Source organism: Sinocyclocheilus grahami, unplaced genomic scaffold (genome assembly GCF_001515645.1).
Source record: "Sinocyclocheilus grahami isolate Dianchi unplaced genomic scaffold, SAMN03320097.WGS_v1.1 scaffold543.1, whole genome shotgun sequence".
NCBI lineage: Eukaryota > Metazoa > Chordata > Actinopteri > Cypriniformes > Cyprinidae > Sinocyclocheilus > Sinocyclocheilus grahami.
Genome location: NW_015505722.1, coordinates 1,223,667 through 1,246,586, shown reverse-complemented (window position 1 = coordinate 1,246,586; position 22,920 = coordinate 1,223,667). Strand labels below are relative to the sequence as shown.

Here is a 22,920-nt window from a genome sequence, read left to right as displayed (position 1 = left end):
CTTCTTTGAGCAGGGACTGGACGCTTCTCAACAGTATCCAGTCCCATGTCTATAGGAGCCACCCCCATGCCATCACCTCCTTCATCTACACTCTTCTCCAATGCAGTCAGTGTCTCTTCAACACTCTCTTGTTCTTCAATCTCAGGTGCAATCAAATCCTTTACCTGGGAACTGGGTCGTTTCATACATTCATCCGCTGCAGGCACTGATTGCCCTGTCGCAGTACGCCAAGTCTCCTCCACAACTACACACTCGATGTCAGTAGGAGCTGATATTTCCTCATGCAATGGACTCATAACTTCTTTCGCAAAGCTTACTTTCCTACGCGGTGCTGGCACTGGGGTTGGTTGTGGACAAGGTTGAAGGTGTGACCGATGGACCCTTTTTTCCACACCGCCTCCGTCTGGTCTCAAGTGTGACAAAATAAAGTCTACTTGATCTTCTTCACTCAGTCCCCTTACACGAATAACTCGTTCGAGTTCCTCAATAAACTCATCTACAGTCTGGCAATCTTTACTAGCATCACCACAGTAAGGAACAATTTGTTTTTCCCTGGGAATATAGACATAAGACCTGGTATTACCAGTGCTCAGCCCAGCAAGTGTTGACATCACCTGATCGTGTCTCCTCCCCAGCTCCTGTATTTGTGACCGGAGTTGTAAGAACGCGTTACCTCCCTCATCATCGTCAGCCCTGGCAGCAGCACCAGCCCCTGGGCGATCCTCCCCCCAGGTGGCTCCCTCCTTAGAAACGTCCACCTCCATTACCCTATGCCTCAGGTATAAAGGGTCTCAGTCTCTGTAAAGTTGACGAAATAACTAGCAACATGGGCACTATCTTCTCTATTCATCGTCTGTTTTATTACGTCTTAAATTGATTTTTCCGTACTGCTGGTTCGTCTGGTCAGAGGAGAACTGGCCCCCCGACTGAGCCTGGTTTCTCCCAAGGTTTTTTCTCCATTCTGTCACCGATGGAGTTTTGGTTCCTTGCCGCTGTCGCCTCTGGCTTGCTTAGTTGGGGACACTTCATTTCCAGCGTTATCGTTGACATGATTGCAAAGATATTATTTAAACTGAGCTGGATGTTGACATCACTGAATTCAATGATGAACTGTCTTTAACTGAAAAATGAGTGTTTACTATTGTCATTTTGCATTATTGACACTATTTTCCTAATTAATGCTGTTCAGTTGCTTTGTCACAATCTGTATTGTTAAAAGCGCTATATAAATAAAGGTGACTTGACTTGACTTGTAAATGCAGTTTCTTCTCGACTTTACGTTTAAAAAAACGGAAAACTGAGGTTTTAAGAAAATCAGAGAACAAAATGAAATAACACTAAAACTCTTTAATACATTACTCTGAAATGTTCAAAAATATAAGACATTTACAAATATGGGTTTATAAGGCTGTCTACAAAGGTACATTCAAAATAGAGCATCTACATCTCTACAAAATATACTAAATAATCAGAATTGTACTCTCATATGCAGACCTATAAAGAAAATATCAAATGATCTGCAGTGCAGATAACAGTAACATTTCACACTCAATCGCACACACCAAAACAGAAGAATTGTCTGCACGAGCGCCACAGCTCCACACGCATGAAAATCTGCATTAGCATTTTAAAGAGCTTGATTTAATCCCATTAAATCCAGTTAGATTTCATTTCGCACCCTCAATAAAATATCGCCGCCTGCCACAGAGCTGCCTAATGAGGCTTAACAGCCTTTTCATTAAGCAAAGTTATTAAAGGTCTAAACATCAGCACTCCATCAAACACAACACTGGAGGCCATAAAGACAAACATTAGGATATGATTTCACACCGTAAGGGATCAAAGCCGCGTGATGGCGTTTACATAAAGGACTGTTTTGTTCCCATATGTTACACCGTCTGTAGAGTTTAAAACCAAACGGACCGCCCCATGCATTACATTTAACTTCGTTTCGGTGAATCTAATTAAAAACGAAAATGATTTAAGGAACATTTAATATTCCACAATTGGAAAAAGTAAATCATTGGTTTTGGTCAATTAAGCAAGTGTAGTTAGAGGTTGATCACGCTCTGGATCTTTCATGATGGATGTTAGAGCCTCCAGAGCTTCGACGGTCACAACTAGATGGCCAATAACTTCACTGCTGTCCTGAACGTCCACAACTACAGTGAGGGACAGGAAAAAAACACAGTTGTTTGACTGTTTTTACAGTCAGCAGATGGCACTTTCCATGAATAGGGTACAGATTGTTCTTTCATTATATAAAAATGAACGAATATCATGTTCTTTAGAGAAAGAACTATTACATGTTAAATGTAAAATGTAAGCACATTAAATGTCTGTGCATCCTCAATGGTTTTGACGTTCTTGACTATATGCAAAAATGAATAACACAGTAATAATTTTGATAATGTTTAATCGATATTCAATTAAATGTAGGGGAAAAAATATTAGTTTGACCAAAATTTAGGTGTTTGCAAAAATGTGTATGCCACCCTGTTATTAAATTAATTAAAAAAAAAAATCATGTAATGTATACTTTGACCTTCTATTTTGGACAAACAACATTTTCAGAGGTTAAACATCTCTTTTCACTGATACTTTGTTGAAAACAGAGTGTTCCAGGTCCTGTTTAACATCCTATTTGTTGAAATGACCAAGTATTTCAAGATTTGAGATAACATAAATAAGCACCACTGTAATATTCAAACTAAACTAAAACTTTTGTTGTGACTGGAATTTTGTCATGCCATGTAAACACACACTTACTGTTGAGGCTGACGTCCTTCGTGTCTCTGTGTTTCTCCATAATATCGAGAATACGCAGATAGGCCACGCCCACATCCTCACACTCCTCGTCCTGCTCCTCCTCTTCAGGAGGGTCACTCACCATCGTGAACTTTATACTGTGACAGCAAATGAAAGAGTCAGCTGCTTACTTGAGCTGGACAGCCCAGTGTAGTATCTGCTACAACTATATACTTTACATGACAAATTAATGAGCAACAGAGAAACTGATTATAGATCAGAAAGAGTCTCACTGCTCAAGTTGTCTGTTCCGGCCCTCCAGCACTGCCCTCAGAGTTTGCCGTCTGGACTGGTTACTCTCCTTATCCACATGGATCACTGTCAGAACATTGTATGTTGTTTAGGTCTCTTTCTTTATTTTGATGAATTACTAATAAAGATTATGTTTATTTGACATTATTTAGTAAAATAATACAGCGACAAGAACCGATTATGTGGCCAAGCAAGGTATAAAACAGTATAAAATTCAAAATGGTGGGCAGTCAACGTGGCTGATAAATGTGCTTTGGATTACCCCAGTGTTTCTCAACCCTGTAGCCCTTATCTGACCCATCTATTTCAGGTCTTGGCATCTCTACTAATGATCTGGTGAGTTGATTCAGATGCATTTGATTAGGAAGAGTAAACATTTTTTAGTGTTGAGGTGCTTCCAAGAACAGGGTTGGAAAACAACCCTGTAGTCTAAATGGAGCAGAGTCATGACTTTAAATGACTTGAAATGACATGACTCCAACCCTGCTCCTGGAGACTCCAATCCCAATCAAACACACCTGAACCAGCTAATCAAGGTGTTCAGGGCAACTTGATAATTTCAGGCAAGTGTGTTGGAGCAGAGTTGGAACTGAAGTCTGCAGGATGGTAGCTAGATTGGAGATCTCTGCTTTAGATCAAGTTATCCAAGTTATCTAGTTGGGCAGAAACTGAAACCACTAAGTTTATTGAGGTTGGCATTAAACCTGAGGAAAATCCTACTCCTGGAGGGCCAAAAACCTGCTGTTGGAAGCTTCTAGAAGACCTTGATTAGCGGGTTCAGGTGTGTTTGGAGCTAAACTCTGCAGGACAGTGGCTCTCCAGGAGCTGGACTGGACACCCTTGTTGTAGACCAGTGGTTCCCAATCCTGGTCCTGGAGAACCCCCAACATGGCACATTTTACGTCCCCCTAATCAAACACTGATTCAACTCATCAGCTCATTAGAAAAGACTCCAAGACTTCAAATATGTGTATCAGATAACAGAGACATCCAGGTTCTCCAAGACTAGGAACCACTGTTGTAGACCAAAGCAGGAAAGTGTAACTTTGAGTCTATGATGAAGGTTTGAGGTGTAGACCCCAAAATTGGCCAGAAGAAAATTCAGAGTTGTCCTAATCAATGCAACAATTCTCACAACTTTCTACCATAAGGCTCAATGCGCTGCCATATATACTATACCAGAAAAAGTAGAACAATTGCAATGGTTGGTATTGCATGCAAATTAGTATGAATGTTGGTGTTCACCATTGCTGAAGTTGTAGGAGACATTGTGTCCAGGCAGAGGTTTCTTTAGAGACAGTGGGGTCTCGACTGATGGCAGGCCCAGGAAAGAGTACTCCACAAACAGTCGGACAATTGCACTGTCTTCCGCCACTCTTGAGCCTGGCTTCAGACTCATAGAAACGATCTCCACACGAATGCACTCGGACGGCTGGTGAAGCAAAGCGTCACATGACCTTATCACAACTGACATACAACCTCACACCAGCTGACATGGTGAGACTCGCTGTGAATCTTCAGGGACTCCAATCACTCTCTACATCTGACAGAACACTGCAAAGAATAGTCCACCATTTGAAATGATGGACACCGGAAAACCTATATCTCTTTCCTGATGAAGACATGTAACCTACAGGGCATAGCTCTCTGATAATGATGGGGGTTGGATATGCTTTGTCTATCTGTGTATCATTTAATTCAATCTGTCAAACATGCCGTCCACATTGCTGGAGTGTTCAGGCCATTAAAGGGTTAGTTCACCCAAAAATGAAAATTAGGCTCTGTTTTACTCACGCCAGAGTCATCCTAGGTGTATATTACTTTCTTTTTCAGACGAATCCAGTCGGAGTTATATTAAAAATTGTCTTTGATCTTTCAAGATGTTTAATGCCACTCAGCGGGTGTTGCATGCATTAGTCCAAAAGAAGTTAAATAAAAAGTGCCCATCCATTAAAAAAAGCATCTCGCACGGCTCCGGGGGGGTGAACAAAGGCCTCCTGTAGCGAATTGATGCGTATTTGTAAGAAAAATATCCATATTCAAAACTTAATAATCACTTTAATCTAGCTTGTGCTCACTGTTGTAAACGGAAGTAGTTCCGGGCGGATGATGCTTTGCACATGCGCCGCTCAGAAGTGATGAACGTGGAAGCGCAGGGGAGAGATCAAAACAAAACAACGGTCACTTATTAGAAGAACAAAACGAGGATTTGTAAAGAAGAGTGTCAGAGGATTTCGATATAAGCCAAGAGGAGACTGGTTTTCCTTTGCTAAAGTAAGGAAACTTTGCTTCCTTTGCTCCTGTAAACAAATAATGGTTTTCACGAGACTCACCGGCGCATGCGCAGCACTGAACTCATACGTCATCCGCCTGGAACTGCTTCTGTGTACAACTGTTGGCGCAAGCTACATTAAATTGATTATTACATTTTGAATATGGATATTTTTCTTACAAAAAAACAGGAGGCCATTGTTCACCCCCCGGAGCCGTGTGAGACGCTTTTGTTAATGGATGGGCGCTTTTTATTTAACTTATTTTGGACTGATGCATGCAACAGCCGCTGAGTGGCATTAAACAGCTTGAAAGATCAAAGACAATTTTTAATATAACTCCGACTGGATTCGTCTGAAAGAAGAAAGTCATATACACCTAGGATGACTTGAGGGTGAGTAAAACACAGCCTAATTTTCATTTTTGGGTGAACTAACCCTTTAAGTTTGTGCTGACAGCAGTCGTTAGATCTCTGTTTCTTTTTACAATCCTCTTAGGACAAAAAGTGAGCTAACACTATGCTGACCATTTAAATCTCTGAATGTACATCACCCTGTTCACACAAGTGAGCTGTCTGCTTACATGGGCTAAATACATCACTAAAACATCCTCATTTAAAATGACCCTTTATTAGTAAGGAATGAAAAATACAATATCCTCCAGAGACCCAGCGATTAATTTTTTGTCCTGTGTTAAGGATGTAACTTCCTTTGAGACTATACATACCATAGTTTTGTCAGAGATACTGACAAATGTCGAAAAGAGATGATAAGAAAAATAAGAACTTTCGATGTATTCATTTGTGATTATTACTTTATTAATTCAAGTTTGGGATCAGTAAGTTTTTTTTTATATTCTTTAAGAAGTCTCTTATGCTTATCAAGACTGCAAAAAGTTAAAAAGAACAGCATTTAATTAAAATCTAAATCTTTTGTAACAATGTAGGTCTATACTATCACTTTTTATCCATTTAACATATCCTTGCTGAATAAAAGTATTACATTCTTTAAAAATATATACAGACCCAAACTTTAGAATGTTAGTATATGTATATTCTTACAAAATGGTAGTGTATATTGTTACAAAAGATTTATATTTTGAATAAATGCTGTTCTTTTTAACTTAATTAATAAAAGAATCCTGAAAAAAAGTACCACAGGGTTCCAAAAAATATTAAGCAGCACAACTGTGATAATAAATCATTGATAATAAATCAGCATATTAGAATGATTTTTGCAGGAGCATGTGACACTGAAGACTGGAGTAATGATACTGAAAATTCAGCTTTGATCACAGCAATAAATTACATTATAAAGTATATTAAAGAAAGAAAGAAAGAAAGAAAGAAAAATCTTACTGATCACAAACTTTTGAATGGAATTTTTTCTTTGTTTTAGAGATCCTTATTATTTTTACATGAGTAGACATGTTAAAAAGAAAAGAATAGCTAAGCTAAAAATCAATTTCTGTTTTTCTGTAGTGTCTTGCATATATACACAGCAAAACACACGTAAACATGTTAGAAAATATATTTAATATACCGGTCAAGCACAGGAAAAACACTGTTCATTTGTTAAACACACTCAGATGCAAAGTGATACAACACACCTGTTTTTTATGCTGTGAGCTCTGAGCAGGAACGATGCAGTCATCGCTGTCATCATCCTCACCCTGTACATCTGCAGAGACAACAGAGTATTTTCTTTATTATGGTTACTTGATAGTACAGATTATAAAGCACTAGAAGATCATTAGTGGTCGACCGATATATCGGGCTTGGCATTTTTCAAATATCGGCATAGGCCGATAAGTTTTTCTGTGTGGCCGATGTGATCAAGGCGGGACTTTTATTTTGATGGCAGTGCCTGAGCACACATTCTCCCCCGTGATTGTTTGCTGTAGCCATTTAACAGTTCTCTCTAACACGGATTGAAGTATGTCTAATAAGGTATCCAATAAAGTATTATTATAATATTATTATCACGAATTGAATGCGGACAGGAGGAGAGTTCAGCTTCACTGAAGACGTGCCTGATAGCACACGTACATCACAGAGACGTCTATTTGACGTCTGAATTTTCATCTGCAAGACATTTTTTTAGAGTGTTTGATCATCTGCAATACATCTACAGGACATTTCCTATTAGATGTCAAATAGACATTTAGAAGATGTCTTTAAGATGTTTATAAAACTGACATCTTAAAGACGTCTATCAGATGTTTCTACACAGCAGACGCTTTCCAGATGAAGCGATCTTTAACAGACATCCTGCAAACTCGTGATTTCAAACTATGCTGCGCTTTATCCATTCGCCCAACTGTCATATTCATGCCATTTTCACTGTGTGCTGTATGTAAAATAAGTGTTACCTTGGGTTTATTTGAGAAAAAAAAAGTACTCACACAGTCTACAACGTCACCATGGATCGCTCCAATCGGCCTGACGGGGGCGCTACAGCGATCAAGAGTACAAAATCGCTCATAACTCCTAAACTGTTGGTCGCAGGCTCAAATGTCTTAAGCCGGGCATACACTGCGATTTTCAGCCGAATTCTGACTCGTGCGACTCTTTGGGCGAATTTCAGCTTTGTCATGCATCATTTGTCGTGCAGTGTTTGTGTAGTGTACATGAAGAAACGAGAAGCTTTTCCAACCGGAATTCGGATGGTCGGATGAATTTCTGACATGTTAGAAATTTTGGTCGCCCCTCTTGTGAGGGTATCGCACAGTTGAAGCAGGGCTACGAACCGACTGCCCTAAACTCAGTGCTTTTTTCCTCACTGCGCCTGCGCAAAAACAGAACTTAAACCATTTCATCTTTAATACAGCAAGAAAGAAAACGAAAAGAGGGAGATCTTTATAAGTTCAGTCGCTATTAAACTAGCTGCGATTGAGCAAACAGCTGCTTACCTCCAGTTCAAGTTGCAGAGTGGATAAATCATATGCTCACATCTTTCAAGCTAACTCGTCTATATACTCCAACTCCTCTTTTATTAATGTACTTAATCATTCATTTATTTGTTTATTCACAATTATTTAATATTTACTCAATGTTATTATCATGGGAAATGTGAACCATTGTCCATCATTTTGCAATTTATTGATAAAGACAAACACTTCGCAAAATTAAAAATATTTCAGTTTTAAACCATGAAGGCGAGCCTGATATACGACGGATATAAAACAGAATTGAAGTATTTCGTGTTAAACAAGTTGTTTTTGAATTTCCTTGTCTGAAATGAAGCTGCTTTTATTTTCATTGATGACTGATTTACAGTGTTCAGTCATAGGCTATTTTAGACTGTTAAGAATTTTAATTATAGGCCTATTCATTGTATAATAGATCTAAATGTTTTAAATCATTTTCAATGAGGAGTAAGCTAATTTAATCTTTTATTATCCTTGCTGTGCGTCAGTTGTGCGATAATGCTCTGAAATTATTGTGGGGCAACATTGTCTAAAAGAGACGATAAGAAAAATAATAAGAACATTCGATGTATTCACTTGTGATTATTACTTTATTAATTCAAGTTTGGGATCAGTAAGTTTTTGCATTCCTCAGAAAGGGATGCCAAAACGTTCGAAAAATCAAATTGTTCATTAATTATTCAAGAATATCTAAAAAACCTACTTTTGCAAACTAGTCCTAGGTTTTTCGCTCAATCTCAACCAAACCACTGCAGTACAATTCTCTGGACTCTCTAGGTCAATGATTATCAAAACAATTTTGAACTTTTGCATTTGGACAGCTATAACCGGGTCGTTTATAATATGGGAGTAGGCAAATATACTCCAAAGTCCATAAATCCTAAACTAAAATTTGAAACTTCATAAAACTAAGCGAGCACATTCGACATATAATTCTAAACAAGCATGCAAAGTTGTATGCAGATCGGACCATGGGTGGCGCTATAACCACCATAACGGTAAATAAACATCATATTTCTATGGTAAATTACCTGGAATTGCCAAAAATGCTCTTTTTAGTCAATGATTTCGCTAGTTACAGGCTTGCTAAATAATATGCAATGTTTTTTCTTATGTGCTTAAATGCCTTAAAGTGCTTGAACCCCGATTATCGCTGCTTGAAGCTATATTTTTAAATATTTCTTTATTTGTGAAAAATACTGTCATAGGATTACAAAATCAAGACGTTGTCATCTAAAGTATAAGTGTTTATTTGACACATTTTTTATTCATTTTCAAATTACTTCAAATTTCTTAAATATTAATTAAAATAAGGATATATATATATATATATACCAGCTTTATATCGGCCATCAGCCACCATGCTCTCCAAGATATTGGGCATCGGCTGTCAAAAAAACAATATCAGTTGACCACTAATCATTAGATGGATCATTCCTAGTCTGGTTTTATATGGAAGGTGTTCGTGAAGGGTTTGGGTTGTTTATTTTCTTGTCATCCACCTCTTGTTTTGGTCTCAAGTGGCCCGCAGCAGGTAAGAGAGAGATGTTAAACATGAACATTTTAAAGACAGCCTCTTGGCCAAGGTCAACACACATTAACATCTATGTTGTGGGTTTTCAACAGGAAACACATCAGATTATTGGCAGCAGCGAATTAAATATTAATGATTCTCGTCTCATTCAAAAAACAATAGCACAGCTGCTTCCCTCATATGAAACTGAATACTAACGCACAGCACTAAGTATTGGTTCACCAAAACATTCATATGTGGCTCTACTGTATACAATTTCTACTAAGGGCCGAAGCACAGGGGCCTTCCTGCCCACAATAACAAACAAAACACAAACTTTTTTTTTATACTAGAAGCACTTTAAGTTTGTGGTAACATGGAATCTAATTAGAGTTTAAATTAAACACTGATCCTAAAGCCTTCATAAAAATGAAGTTCTGTCATTATTCAGTCACCTTCATGTTGTTCCGAACATATGTGACTTCCTTGCTTCGGTGAAACACAAAATGAGATGTTTTAAATTATGTTCAAGCTGCTCTTTTCCATACAATGAATCTGAATTGCGGAAAAATGTTGCAGAGCTTGAAAAATTATATGCAAACACAAATGAGTTTTAATAATGAAAGAGTGTAAGATTTTTTTTTTGTCCATCCGCATTCACATTTATTCATTGATTTTTTAAGAAAAGAGCAGCATGAACATTGTTTTAAAAAAAAATGTATTATGTGTTTCACACAAAAAGGAAATGTGTGAGTTTGGAATGATATGAAGGTGATACAAAAATTATAAAGAAATAAAGAAATCATTAAAAAAAATAAAGAAAGAAAATGTTTTATCACTAAACTTGTTTAAATATTATAGCCTGGCATGCTTAGACAAATCAAATACTAATGGAAAAAATTAAAACATTATTTCTGGCTGAATATTTTTGTTTCACTTGGAAATGTGTAATATTACCAATATTAAATTATGTTTTATGCTTTAAAAGATTGTAATTTCCGTAACTCTAAACAGACACACCTGTTAGTGGCTCTTGCAGCTCCTCAGAAATCTCAGACTCATCAGACTGAGAGCTGGCGGTGATCACCTGACCCTCAGAGAAATGAGACTCTTCCTCATCCTCTTCCTCACTGACTGCAGTGGCCTCTCCTGCTTCCAGCACTATGACGTTCTGAGGAGCACAGCGTCACATATTGTTTATTCCTTAACTTTTTTTTCTACCTACTGTATTCCTATTAAACTGTAAATTTCACAGTATTACGAGTGTACCTTTGGTGCAGGGGTCACAGATGATTTCGGCTCTTCATCATCACCTTCATCAGAGGCTGTAGTCTGCTCCATCTTGTGATTATTAATACAAACACGCAAAATACATAATCAAAACACCACATACAGAAGTGCACAAATGGTACAAGATAATACTCAGGGTTAATGAATGCCTTAGTTTGAGCAACAGTAATAGCAATGCTTGACTTAGCAAACACACTTATTAAAACAGAGCAGACTTTTCTTTTACCTGTTTTTCAAGCTCTGTAACATCCACAAAAGAAACTCTTTTAGTAGTTGATTTTGGTAGAGTTTGCCTGGGTTTGGGCATTGGAGCCTATAGTATGACGAACAAGAAAAAAATTGTTGTACAATTTTCTACAATGACAAAACAGCAAAAAGCATTCAGCATTGATTTATGTATGGACTGGGACGTTTTGGGGATACATGACCTCAGAAACAGTGGGCTGAGGTATTAGTGGAGGGTCTTTGGTCATCAGTTGTGTCTCTGTCTGTCTCTCCGGTGTCGTTCTGCCAGTGATCGTGGTCTGTTGTGTGGTGATAGCCGAGGATGTTGGAGGAAGGTACGTGAACTTCCATTGCAAAGTCACACTGATTTGGCCGCTTGGAAGTCCCTCAGGGTCTGTGAGCTCAAACATACCTTAAAAAAATACAAATCACAATAAAAATACTAATATTAAAAGGAGTCTTTATGTCGAAATAAATAAATAAAACTAATCTTAATTAGCAGTCTTGTCATATTTTCCAGCAAAAATATCTAAACATATCTATAACAAGATAAATTTGCCTAAGAAGCAATTGCATAGGCTAGATTTTTAGAAAATAATCTTGAATTTATTTGTATTTTTCCACCCCACCTGTTTTAAATATAAACCTCAATAAATATATTATTTTACTACTGCGCAGTGTTTCCCCTGCCATTATTTTAGGGGGGTGGCCCGCCCCCCCCCACGGCACACCCCGCCCCCCTTGAAGGTCAAGTTAATTTTATTTAATTATATTTTCTCTATAGCGCCAGATCACAACAGAAGAAATTTAAAGTTACTTTTCTTATAGAACATGTCTATACCTTCTTCTTTCATTAAGCAAACTAAATAGCCTTATGTTATGTTATCTTATTTACACGACGGCATGTCATTTCAGTCGTTTTATGCCTTAAAACAAAATGTAAATACACAACACAGAATTTCTGAGCAAAAAAATCATAAGGCTATTGTAAGAATAAATTAGACATGCTAAAACAGAATTTGGTTACAATAAACCCCCCCCCAAAGCCGTAAACCTAGGGGAAACACTGACTGCATATTTTATATTTTTTGCAGTGTTCCTAAACAAACACTCAATATTTTTGTTTCTTTAACACAATCTATATTGTATAAAGCGCAATATAAATAAAGGTGACTTGACTTGAAATAAAAATGCAATAAATTTAAAATATTTAAAAAAAAAATTCTAAATAGAAATATTTTCTCACAATATAAAATATTACATTTATTCATTCATTCATTCATTCATTACATGCATCAGTCCAAAAGCAGTTAAAGGGGTCATATGATGAGATTTCAAGGTTTCCTTTCTCTTTGGAGTGTTACAAGCTGATTGTGCATAGATAAGATCCCTGAAGTTGCAAAGACTAAAGTCTCAAAACCAAAGAGATATTCTTTATCAAAGTTAAGACTCTGCCACGCCCCCCTAAAACGGCTCGTTCTAACACGCCCCCACATATCTACCTCACTATGTGGAAATATTTGCATAATGCCGCCCAAATGTGCACGCAAAGAAAGAAGGCGTGGTTTCAGTAACCGCAGTTAGTGTTGAAGCAGCATGTCAGGGAGACGCTGTGTGTTTCTAGGCGAAAGCAAAAGCACTTTATTTGGCCTTCCAGAAGTAGATGCATTTAGGAATCTTTAAGATCACTTACAACAGAACAGCAATGCATTTTATAGACGACCGTTTCGTGAACCTAGGAGAGGAGGTAATTCAGAATCAGCTACTGTTTTGTTATTAGTTTAAGTATTTGCTATGGACTGGTGTGTGTGTGTGTGTGTGTGTGTGTGTGTGTGTGTGCGTGCATGCATGCGCGCGAGAGCGAGAGAGAGAGCGAGACACATCACAGTGGAGTCAGCGGTCTCAACCGTGGCTTGTGTACAGCAAACACATATTCATCACTGTGTCTGTCACGCGACTCTGTTCCCCTTTCCGGCTCTGTCTTTACATTTATTTTGAAAGATGAAGCTCGCAATTATGGTAAGGGGCGTTACATTTCCGACGAGTGCTTGCAGTGTTCGGCCAATCACAATGCACTGGGTCAGCTGGCCAATCAGAGCAGTCGAAAGGAGGGACTTTGTAGAAAACGAAGCGTTTGAGAGAAGCGGGGCATAGAGGACTTACAATAATGTACAGTATTTGAAAAATTATGTGTTTTTTGAACATTAAAGCATGTCAACATATTCTGTTACACCAAATACACAAAATAATGATCTTTAAAAAAGCATCATATGACCCCTTTAAATAAAAAGCGCCCATCCATAAAAAATGTCTTACACGGCTCCGGGGGGTGAACAAAGGCCTCCTGTAGCGAATCGATGCGTTTTTGTAAGAAAAATATCCATATTTAAAACGTAATAATCAATTTAATCTAGCTTGCGCTCACTGTTGTAAACGGAAGCAGTTCCGGGCGGAAGTGACACACGCGGAAATGCAGGGAAGAGATCAAAACAAAACAAGTAAGAAGTACAAAACGAGGATTTGTAAAGAAGAATGTCGGAGGATTTCGGTATAAGCCAAGAGGAGACTGGTTTTCCTTTGCTAAAGTAAGGAAACTTTGCTTCCTTTGCTCCTGTTAACAAACGTTGGTTTTCACGAGACTCACCGGCGCATGCGCAATGCTGAACTCATACATCATCCGCCCGGAGCTGCTTCCGTGTACAACTGTTGGCACAAGCTACATTAAAGTGATTATTACGTTTTGAATATGGATATTTTGTTTGAAAATAAATCAAATTCAGTCTATGTAAAATTGTTGCGAGTGCTTGTCCTCACCAGTGATGGTTTTATCGTGAGCCAGCGAGATGAGCGGTACTCTGGCCTTCCCCAGATACAGCTGGTTCTCAACATCCAAATCATCAAACACATAAAACACCAGAGCCTCTGACCTCAGGAGCGCATCGAGGTCAGAGTTCAGGGCCACCGGGAAGACCATGTGATCTTCAAACTGCGGCTCATTGGTGGAGGATATGATTGGAGTATCATGGTCAGGGAAGTCGTAGAGTTTGTAGATGATGTAGGGGCTGGGTTGGGTGTGAGGACCTCTGGATCTGAGATCACAGCAGGAGTGTATGGTGATGTTTAGTTCATTTAGATCGCCATCCATCAATGATGGGCAACTAGGGACCGGAACGGATAAAGCCTGAAGAATAAAGAAAAAAGATCAAGTAATTTTAGCATGTTTCAAAGCAGGAAATGGTGCCCTAGATGGGGTTGTAAACAGTACCTGGCTGTCGCTCGTGCTTGTGTTGAGGTAACCAAGAGCTTTGACTCTCTCCTTATAAAGGCGAATGGCTTGTTCCATAGGAACCCTGAGTTTGAGCCAGTACTCTAGAGCACCAAACACCTGGATCTCATCTGTTACACCTACAAACAGATGGAAACCACTATAATGAATGTTTTATGGTTCGTTTTGTCCTTTTAGGCAGTTTAAATCACTTTCCACTTTCATTAACTCTTAAAAAAATAAAGGTTTCAAAAGATTGTTTTTGCAGCAATGCCATAGAGGAACCATTTTGGGTTCCAGAAGAACCTTTTTTTTTCTTAGGGTTAAGGAAATTTTAATAATCAGAAGAACCTTTTTCCACTATAATGAACCTTTTGTGCAATGAAAAATTTCCATGGATGTTGAGGAAACATAAATGCCAACAAAGAACCTATATTTTTAAGAGCGTTGTGTGCAAAAGAGCAGCTTGGACATTCTGCTATACTTCTCCTTTTTGTGTTCCTCAAAAGAAAGAAAGTCATGTAAGTGAGTTTTCATTTTGGGTTGAACAATTCCTTTAATATCAACTAAAAAACCCATAGTGGTCAACCTCTTCAGGAAAAACGTCCTTTACACCAATATCAGACTCACCAACTAACTGAATGGTGCCAAACACCTTCCCATCTCGTTCCAGCAACTGATTTAACCTGAGCTGACCAGCAGCCACAGTGCAGAAGCTCAAGCCCTCAGCGAGCTGAACCTCCACCGTAACTGAGCTGCTGTGGAGATAGTTCAAGAAGAGATCGTCCACCCTCACGAGATACTGAGACGTGAGGCTGTACGCTGGATGGGCACCTCGAACCACAGCTGTGGACTGCAGCTCAAAGTCATAGAAGGCGTATGTGCAGAAGGTGGACGGATCTTTGTCCTTTAGACTTTCTACAGCTTCAGGAGAGAACTGCGCTCTCCCCAAGTGAATTTCCAGAAGGTTCTCGCCTCGAGCCAAGCGGAGGCTTTCATCAAACTCATCTTTAACACCATCGCTGGTCACATCAGGTCTGAACACATGGGTCTTGGTTCCATATGCAATGTCTTTCAGCTGGGCTGGAAGGACACAGGAAGAATTCGTTTAACTAAGCATAACTGCAAACATCGGGAATCTGAAGATCATGTGTTGGATGCAGCTAAACCTTCAAGTTTCTTTATCTTGGCAGCTCTCATGTCCAGAAGCTGAGCCAGCTTCTCCGACTTCAATTCATATTCAAGTTTCATATCGTCCATCACACGAGTGACTGCTTGAACCTCAGCCTACAACAATACAGACGTTTAAAGACATTAGCCATGTGTGACCTATATCTATATGTGGAGGAAAGCAAACCCTTGAAGTTAGATACTGTAACATGAAATGAAGTTCATAACACATTTTACTACTATTAAATTGTTGTAGTCGAGACCGACAAATTGAGTCAGAGTCCAGGCTGAATAAAGTAAATTGAGTCTGAGTCAAGACAGAGACTAGAAGAGGGTCAAGTTGGAGTGAAAACAGAGAACTGAATAGGGTGAAGTACGAGTCCACGACAAGACAGAGACCCTGAAAATATGGTCTCAGACTTGAAACAGACTCTACAATACTGATCCATTATGCTACTGCTATTTTCTATTATTTCTGAAAGTGTTATTACATCAAAGTTGACCAACATTAAATGCCTGCAGTACCTATTAAGATTTTAGAAATACTGACCAGGAATATGTTTTAATGACTGAAGTAAAGAGAGTAAATTTTGATTTCATATTGAGTTCTGGATAACATATAGTGATGATTATCTAAGGTCTGTTAGGGTGCTTTCACACTAGCACTTTTGGTGCGCACCCGGGTTCGATTGACGTCAGAGTTCGGTTCGTTTGGTTGATGTGAAAGCTGTCTTCCGAACTCGGGTGCGCACCCGCGAACCATACCCGAGTCCGCTTAAAAAGGGGGGTCTGGGGTACGGTTCATGTGAACTTTGGTACGGTTCGCTGCTGATGTGAACGCAATCGTAACAAATCGTGGAAGTGAACCGCTATTAATGACGTATTATTTGATAAAAATGTGTAGCTGCGTCCCAAATGATGCACTATGCACTTATACACTATGCACTTATGCACTATGTAGTGTATGAATTATATAAGGTTATTTTGTCATTCATAAACGGAGTCTGATAGCCCCTCCCCCTTCGCTACGTAATTAAAGCTGCGACAGTTGAGTGCATGAAGTGTTTAACATTCCACACTTCGTTTTTTCGGTTATTTAAGTTCATCATCCGGGTATTTAAAGTGCACTTTTTATTTTTTGAATTTTCACTGGGAACGCACTTCTCGCACTATTTATACTACAAAACGTCATAGAATAGTGCATAAGTACGCGATTTGGGACACACCTTGTGTTTGTGAGTGTTCCACTCACTTTCCTGACGAGCGTGACTGACGTGCTGCAAACAGAGAGCTGTATATCTCATTTCTGTTCGCCTTCAGCGTTCTTTAGAGCATTTGCAGTACATTCATAAGACAGACATAAGTGCCGTTATGTACCGAAGCTTTGTAAACAAAACGAACGGTTCAAAAACGTAAATATATTAAAGTGCAGAGAGTAATGTTATGCATTTGCCGCCTTCTCCTGCACCGTCATTACTAAGCAACGGGGTAAACAGCTGCTGGCTTGATGACGCAAACGAACCGCGGTTCGGACGCAAATAAAATAATCGTGGAAGTGAACCGCTATTAATGACGTATTATTTGATAAAAATGTGTAGCTGCGTCCCAAATGATGCACTATGCACTTATACACTATGCACTTATGCACTATGTAGTGTATGAATTATATAAGGTTATTTTGTCATTCATAAACGGAGTCTGATAGCCCCTCCCCCTTCGCTACGTAATTAAAGCTGCGACAGTTGAGTGCATGAAGTGTTTAACATTCCACACTTCGTTTTTTCGGTTATTTAAGTTCATCATCCGGGTATTTAAAGTGCACTTTTTATTTTTTGAATTTTCACTGTGAACGCACTACTCGCACTATTTATACTACAAAACGTCATAGAATAGTGCATAAGTACGCGATTTGGGACACACCTTGTGTTTGTGAGTGTTCCACTCACTTTCCTGACGAGCGTGACTGACGTGCTGCAAACAGAGAGCTGTATATCTCATTTCTGTTCGCCTTCAGCGTTCTTTAGAGCATTTGCAGTACATTCATAAGACAGACATAAGTGCCGTTATGTACCGAAGCTTTGTAAACAAAACGAACGGTTCAAAAACGTAAATATATTAAAGTGCAGAGAGTAATGTTATGCATTTGCCGCCTTCTCCTGCACCGTCATTACTAAGCAACGGGGTAAACAGCTGCTGGCTTGATGACGCAAACGAACCGCGGTTCGGACGCAAATAAAATAATATGAATGCAGTCCAGTGGGGGCAGGGGGAGGGGGGAGCAATCGAACCAAGTGTGAAAGCACCCTAAAGCCCCGTTCACACCAAGAACGATAACTATAAAGGTAACGATATTAGCGTCCACACCAGCGAACGATATCGTCTGTTTATTCTAAGTGCACACGCGTCTGCCGCTTTAAATTCTTGAGCTTGTTACAGCAGGATGGATTCTGTATCGTTCATTAGCTGGAAAAAAAATCGTTTTGAAAGTGATCACAACGATATCATTCCTCTGTATCATTATCGTTATAGTTGTGGTGTGAACTATGCTATTCTTTAATATTGAGAACGATTTTTAGAACTATATCGTTATCGTTATCTTTATAGTTATCGTGCTTGGTGTGAACGGGCCTTTAGTCTATCAGTGTGAGGATTGAGCAAACCTGATAGTCTTTATTGATCTTGTGTTGGATGATGAGCATGTTCCTGGTCTTCTCCAGCTCTTGGATGGTCTCAGCATGAGTGGCCTGCAGTTCCCTCAAAGATCGCTCCACATCCACTTTCACATCTTCCTCCACCTTCTCCAGAAATCCAAGCTCTCCACTCTTCTGAATCCTACGGACCTAAGGACCTAAATATATAAAAAAAAGAAAATAAAAAATAAACGTACTGACTCAAAACATTTGACCAGTTGTGTACATAGTAATCTAGTCATTTGTAATTAGTTCGAATTAATTAACAGATATTCAGAATCTACCTTTATAAGCATGAGGGCTTCACTGAGTTCAGCTGCATCTATTTCACTTTCCTTTAAAACACAGTATAAGATTTAGGCAACAATGGGAAACTAATAAAATCATCTGTATTGTAAATGTTAAGCTTTTGTAAGTTGTTTCATGGTCATTTTCTTTTTGTGTGAGCTATTGCTTCAAAGTGCTATGTTTCTGCTGCTACAAATATTGCACTTTACCTTGGTAAAGAACTTCATGCGCTCTTTAATTTCATCCAGTTGTTGTTTCTGCTCGAGATAACGCAGCTGAAGTTCCCTGTTTTCTTGCATCAGTTTTTCATTTAAATCTTCCGTGAAAATGAAATAACAGTGAGTCTAAACACACCAGCAGTTTTAAAGCACCTACGGTCATGTGTGTGGTTACCTCTCTCTGCCTTGATCTTATCCAGGATCTGGTTTTTATCAGCGAGGTCGGACTTTAATGCCGTCTCCAGCTGGGCCACCTGTAGTTTGAGCTGCTGTTCTCTCGTCTTCCACTTCTGCTCCTGACTCACATCAAACACACTATTACAACAGACAAAAAGAAATTCATTGATGTGCTCCCCCACAATGCTTTGATTTGTTGAAATCCTTAATACTAAGCATGAGCAATAACAATAGTACTTTAGTTAGCAAACACCACTAGTAAGTAGTCTACTAGACTTGTTTAGTTTTCTGAAAAGTAATTTATATTTGTATTTTTGCTGAATGTAGGTCATACAAGCTTTTATCTTCTCACCTTTTCACTAATTTATCACAGTTTTCCTTGAGCAAGTCTCTCTCCTTCTCCAAATCTTGGATTCTCTCTTGTAACTGAAAACAGACAGAAAATCAACTAGATGGATGGATGGATGGATTTGTGGGAAAAACACACTAAACAACACCAAATCACGGCAATTACAAATGTATTATATTTACATAATTACATAGGCTACATATTCTACTTGTACTTGTTGCATATTCTACTTAATATATTGAATTAGATTTTATTTTTTTATTTTCAGATCATTTTAATTTGAATTTAAGTTTTAGTATTCTCATGTGCTTTTGTCATTTTTATTAGTTTTAGTTTTTAGGTCTTTCTATATAGCTTTAATTAATTTTTATTTAGGTTTTAGTCATTTCTGTACTTCATCTTATATTTACATTTTATTTCAATTGCCAAAAAAATATTTGTAATAGTTTTATTTAACACCGCTGGCTGTGATGCTGTTGCAAAACCATTCCTCATATTGTATATAAAGTATGTGTGTATGACGGCAGCTGTACCTCTTGTGCGTGTCTCTGGTCCAGAGCTCTGGTCTGAATCTGTGTCACCAGCTGCAAACTCTTCAGTCTCTCTTCCTTCAGCTGTCGGCTCACTTCATTCACCTTCACCAGTGCTGCATCATGACTGGCCTTCAGAGTCTTCATACTCTACAAAAACACACACACTCTACAAAAACTGCAATTGCTATTGACATGATCACCATATGTTCATCATCCGGGTATTTAAAGTGCACTTTTTATTTTTTGAATTTTCACTGTGAACGCACTACTCGCACTATTTATACTACAAAACCTCATAGAATAGTGCATAAGTACGCGATTTGGGACACACCTTGTGTTTGTGAGTGTTCCACTCACTTTCCTGACGAGCGTGACTGACGTGCTGCAAACAGAGAGCTGTATATCTCATTTCTGTTCGCCTTCAGCGTTCTTTAGAGCATTTGCAGTACATTCATAAGACAGACATAAGTGCCGTTATGTACCGAAGCTTTGTAAACAAAACGAACGGTTCAAAAACGTAAATATATTAAAGTGCAGAGAGTAATGTTATGCATTTGCCGCCTTCTCCTGCACCGTCATTACTAAGCAACGGGGTAAACAGCTGCTGGCTTGATGACGCAAACGGACCGCGGTTCGGACGCAAATAAAATAATATTTTATTTGCGTCCAGTGGGGGCAGGGGGAGGGGGGAGCAATCGAACCAAGTGAGAAAGCACCCTAAAGCCCCGTTCACACCAAGAACGATAACTATAAAGGTAACGATATTAGCGTCCACACCAGCGAACGATATCGTCTGTTTATTCTAAGTGCACACGCGTCTGCCGCTTTAAATTCTTGAGCTTGTTACAGCAGGATGGATTCTGTATCGTTCATTAGCTGGAAAAAAAATCGTTTTGAAAGTGATCACAACGATATCATTCCTCTGTATCATTATCGTTATAGTTGTGGTGTGAACTATGCTATTCTTTAATATTGAGAACGATTTTTAGAACTATATCGTTATCGTTATCTTTATAGTTATCGTGCTTGGTGTGCGTGGGCCTTTAGTCTATCAGTGTGAGGATTGAGCAAACCTGATAGTCTTTATTGATCTTGTGTTGGATGATGAGCATGTTCCTGGTCTTCTCCAGCTCTTGGATGGTCTCAGCATGAGTGGCCTGCAGTTCCCTCAAAGATCGCTCCACATCCACTTTCACATCTTCCTCCACCTTCTCCAGAAATCCAAGCTCTCCACTCTTCTGAATCCTACGGACCTAAACGGTCATTTATATAAAAAAAAGAAAATAAAAAATAAACGTACTGACTCAAAACATTTGACCAGTTGTGTACATAGTAATCTAGTCATTTGTAATTAGTTCGAATTAATTAACAGATATTCAGAATCTACCTTTATAAGCATGAGGGCTTCACTGAGTTCAGCTGCATCTATTTCACTTTCCTTTAAAACACAGTATAAGATTTAGGCAACAATGGGAAACTAATAAAATCATCTGTATTGTAAATGTTAAGCTTTTGTAAGTTGTTTCATGGTCATTTTCTTTTTGTGTGAGCTATTGCTTCAAAGTGCTATGTTTCTGCTGCTACAAATATTGCACTTTACCTTGGTAAAGAACTTCATGCGCTCTTTAATTTCATCCAGTTGTTGTTTCTGCTCGAGATAACGCAGCTGAAGTTCCCTGTTTTCTTGCATCAGTTTTTCATTTAAATCTTCCGTGAAAATGAAATAACAGTGAGTCTAAACACACCAGCAGTTTTAAAGCACCTACGGTCATGTGTGTGGTTACCTCTCTCTGCCTTGATCTTATCCAGGATCTGGTTTTTATCAGCGAGGTCGGACTTTAATGCCGTCTCCAGCTGGGCCACCTGTAGTTTGAGCTGCTGTTCTCTCGTCTTCCACTTCTGCTCCTGACTCACATCAAACACACTATTACAACAGACAAAAAGAAATTCATTGATGTGCTCCCCCACAATGCTTTGATTTGTTGAAATCCTTAATACTAAGCATGAGCAATAACAATAGTACTTTAGTTAGCAAACACCACTAGTAAGTAGTCTACTAGACTTGTTTAGTTTTCTGAAAAGTAATTTATATTTGTATTTTTGCTGAATGTAGGTCATACAAGCTTTTATCTTCTCACCTTTTCACTAATTTATCACAGTTTTCCTTGAGCAAGTCTCTCTCCTTCTCCAAATCTTGGATTCTCTCTTGTAACTGAAAACAGACAGAAAATCAACTAGATGGATGGATGGATGGATTTGTGGGAAAAACACACTAAACAACACCAAATCACGGCAATTACAAATGTATTATATTTACATAATTACATAGGCTACATATTCTACTTGTACTTGTTGCATATTCTACTTAATATATTGAATTAGATTTTATTTTTTTATTTTCAGATCATTTTAATTTGAATTTAAGTTTTAGTATTCTCATGTGCTTTTGTCATTTTTATTAGTTTTAGTTTTTAGGTCTTTCTATATAGCTTTAATTAATTTTTATTTAGGTTTTAGTCATTTCTGTACTTCATCTTATATTTACATTTTATTTCAATTGCCAAAAAAATATTTGTAATAGTTTTATTTAACACCGCTGGCTGTGATGCTGTTGCAAAACCATTCCTCATATTGTATATAAAGTATGTGTGTATGACGGCAGCTGTACCTCTTGTGCGTGTCTCTGGTCCAGAGCTCTGGTCTGAATCTGTGTCACCAGCTGCAAACTCTTCAGTCTCTCTTCCTTCAGCTGTCGGCTCACTTCATTCACCTTCACCAGTGCTGCATCATGACTGGCCTTCAGAGTCTTCATACTCTACAAAAACACACACACTCTACAAAAACTGCAATTGCTATTGACATGATCACCAGCAGAGGGCACAATAAATGAGACACTGACATTGATGCCAATGAAGTGCATTTAAAGGTAGAGATGTAAAAATG

The 22,920-nt window shown here is 38.5% G+C and overlaps 1 protein-coding gene across 1 annotated transcript in view; it reads right to left on the bottom strand.

The window, feature by feature from the left end:
• Window positions 1–1,403: 1,403 nt before the first annotated feature.
• Window positions 1,404–22,920, bottom strand: part of rpgrip1l (RPGRIP1 like) — a 26,179-nt gene continuing 4,662 nt past the window's right edge. The window contains exons 8-26 of the mRNA XM_016238600.1: window positions 22,646–22,792; window positions 22,116–22,189; window positions 21,762–21,901; window positions 21,578–21,684; window positions 21,365–21,415; window positions 21,051–21,230; window positions 15,722–15,839; window positions 15,183–15,635; window positions 14,553–14,692; window positions 14,102–14,468; window positions 11,491–11,699; window positions 11,289–11,375; window positions 11,042–11,113; window positions 10,793–10,943; window positions 6,940–7,010; window positions 4,306–4,492; window positions 3,042–3,126; window positions 2,770–2,906; window positions 1,404–2,162 (exon numbers count right to left, since the gene is read on the bottom strand). Of these exons, the coding sequence (XP_016094086.1) occupies window positions 2,038–2,162; window positions 2,770–2,906; window positions 3,042–3,126; window positions 4,306–4,492; window positions 6,940–7,010; window positions 10,793–10,943; window positions 11,042–11,113; window positions 11,289–11,375; window positions 11,491–11,699; window positions 14,102–14,468; window positions 14,553–14,692; window positions 15,183–15,635; window positions 15,722–15,839; window positions 21,051–21,230; window positions 21,365–21,415; window positions 21,578–21,684; window positions 21,762–21,901; window positions 22,116–22,189; window positions 22,646–22,792 (2,901 nt within the window). The 3' untranslated portion in view covers window positions 1,404–2,037. The remainder of the gene's footprint in view (window positions 2,163–2,769; window positions 2,907–3,041; window positions 3,127–4,305; window positions 4,493–6,939; window positions 7,011–10,792; window positions 10,944–11,041; window positions 11,114–11,288; window positions 11,376–11,490; window positions 11,700–14,101; window positions 14,469–14,552; window positions 14,693–15,182; window positions 15,636–15,721; window positions 15,840–21,050; window positions 21,231–21,364; window positions 21,416–21,577; window positions 21,685–21,761; window positions 21,902–22,115; window positions 22,190–22,645; window positions 22,793–22,920) is intronic.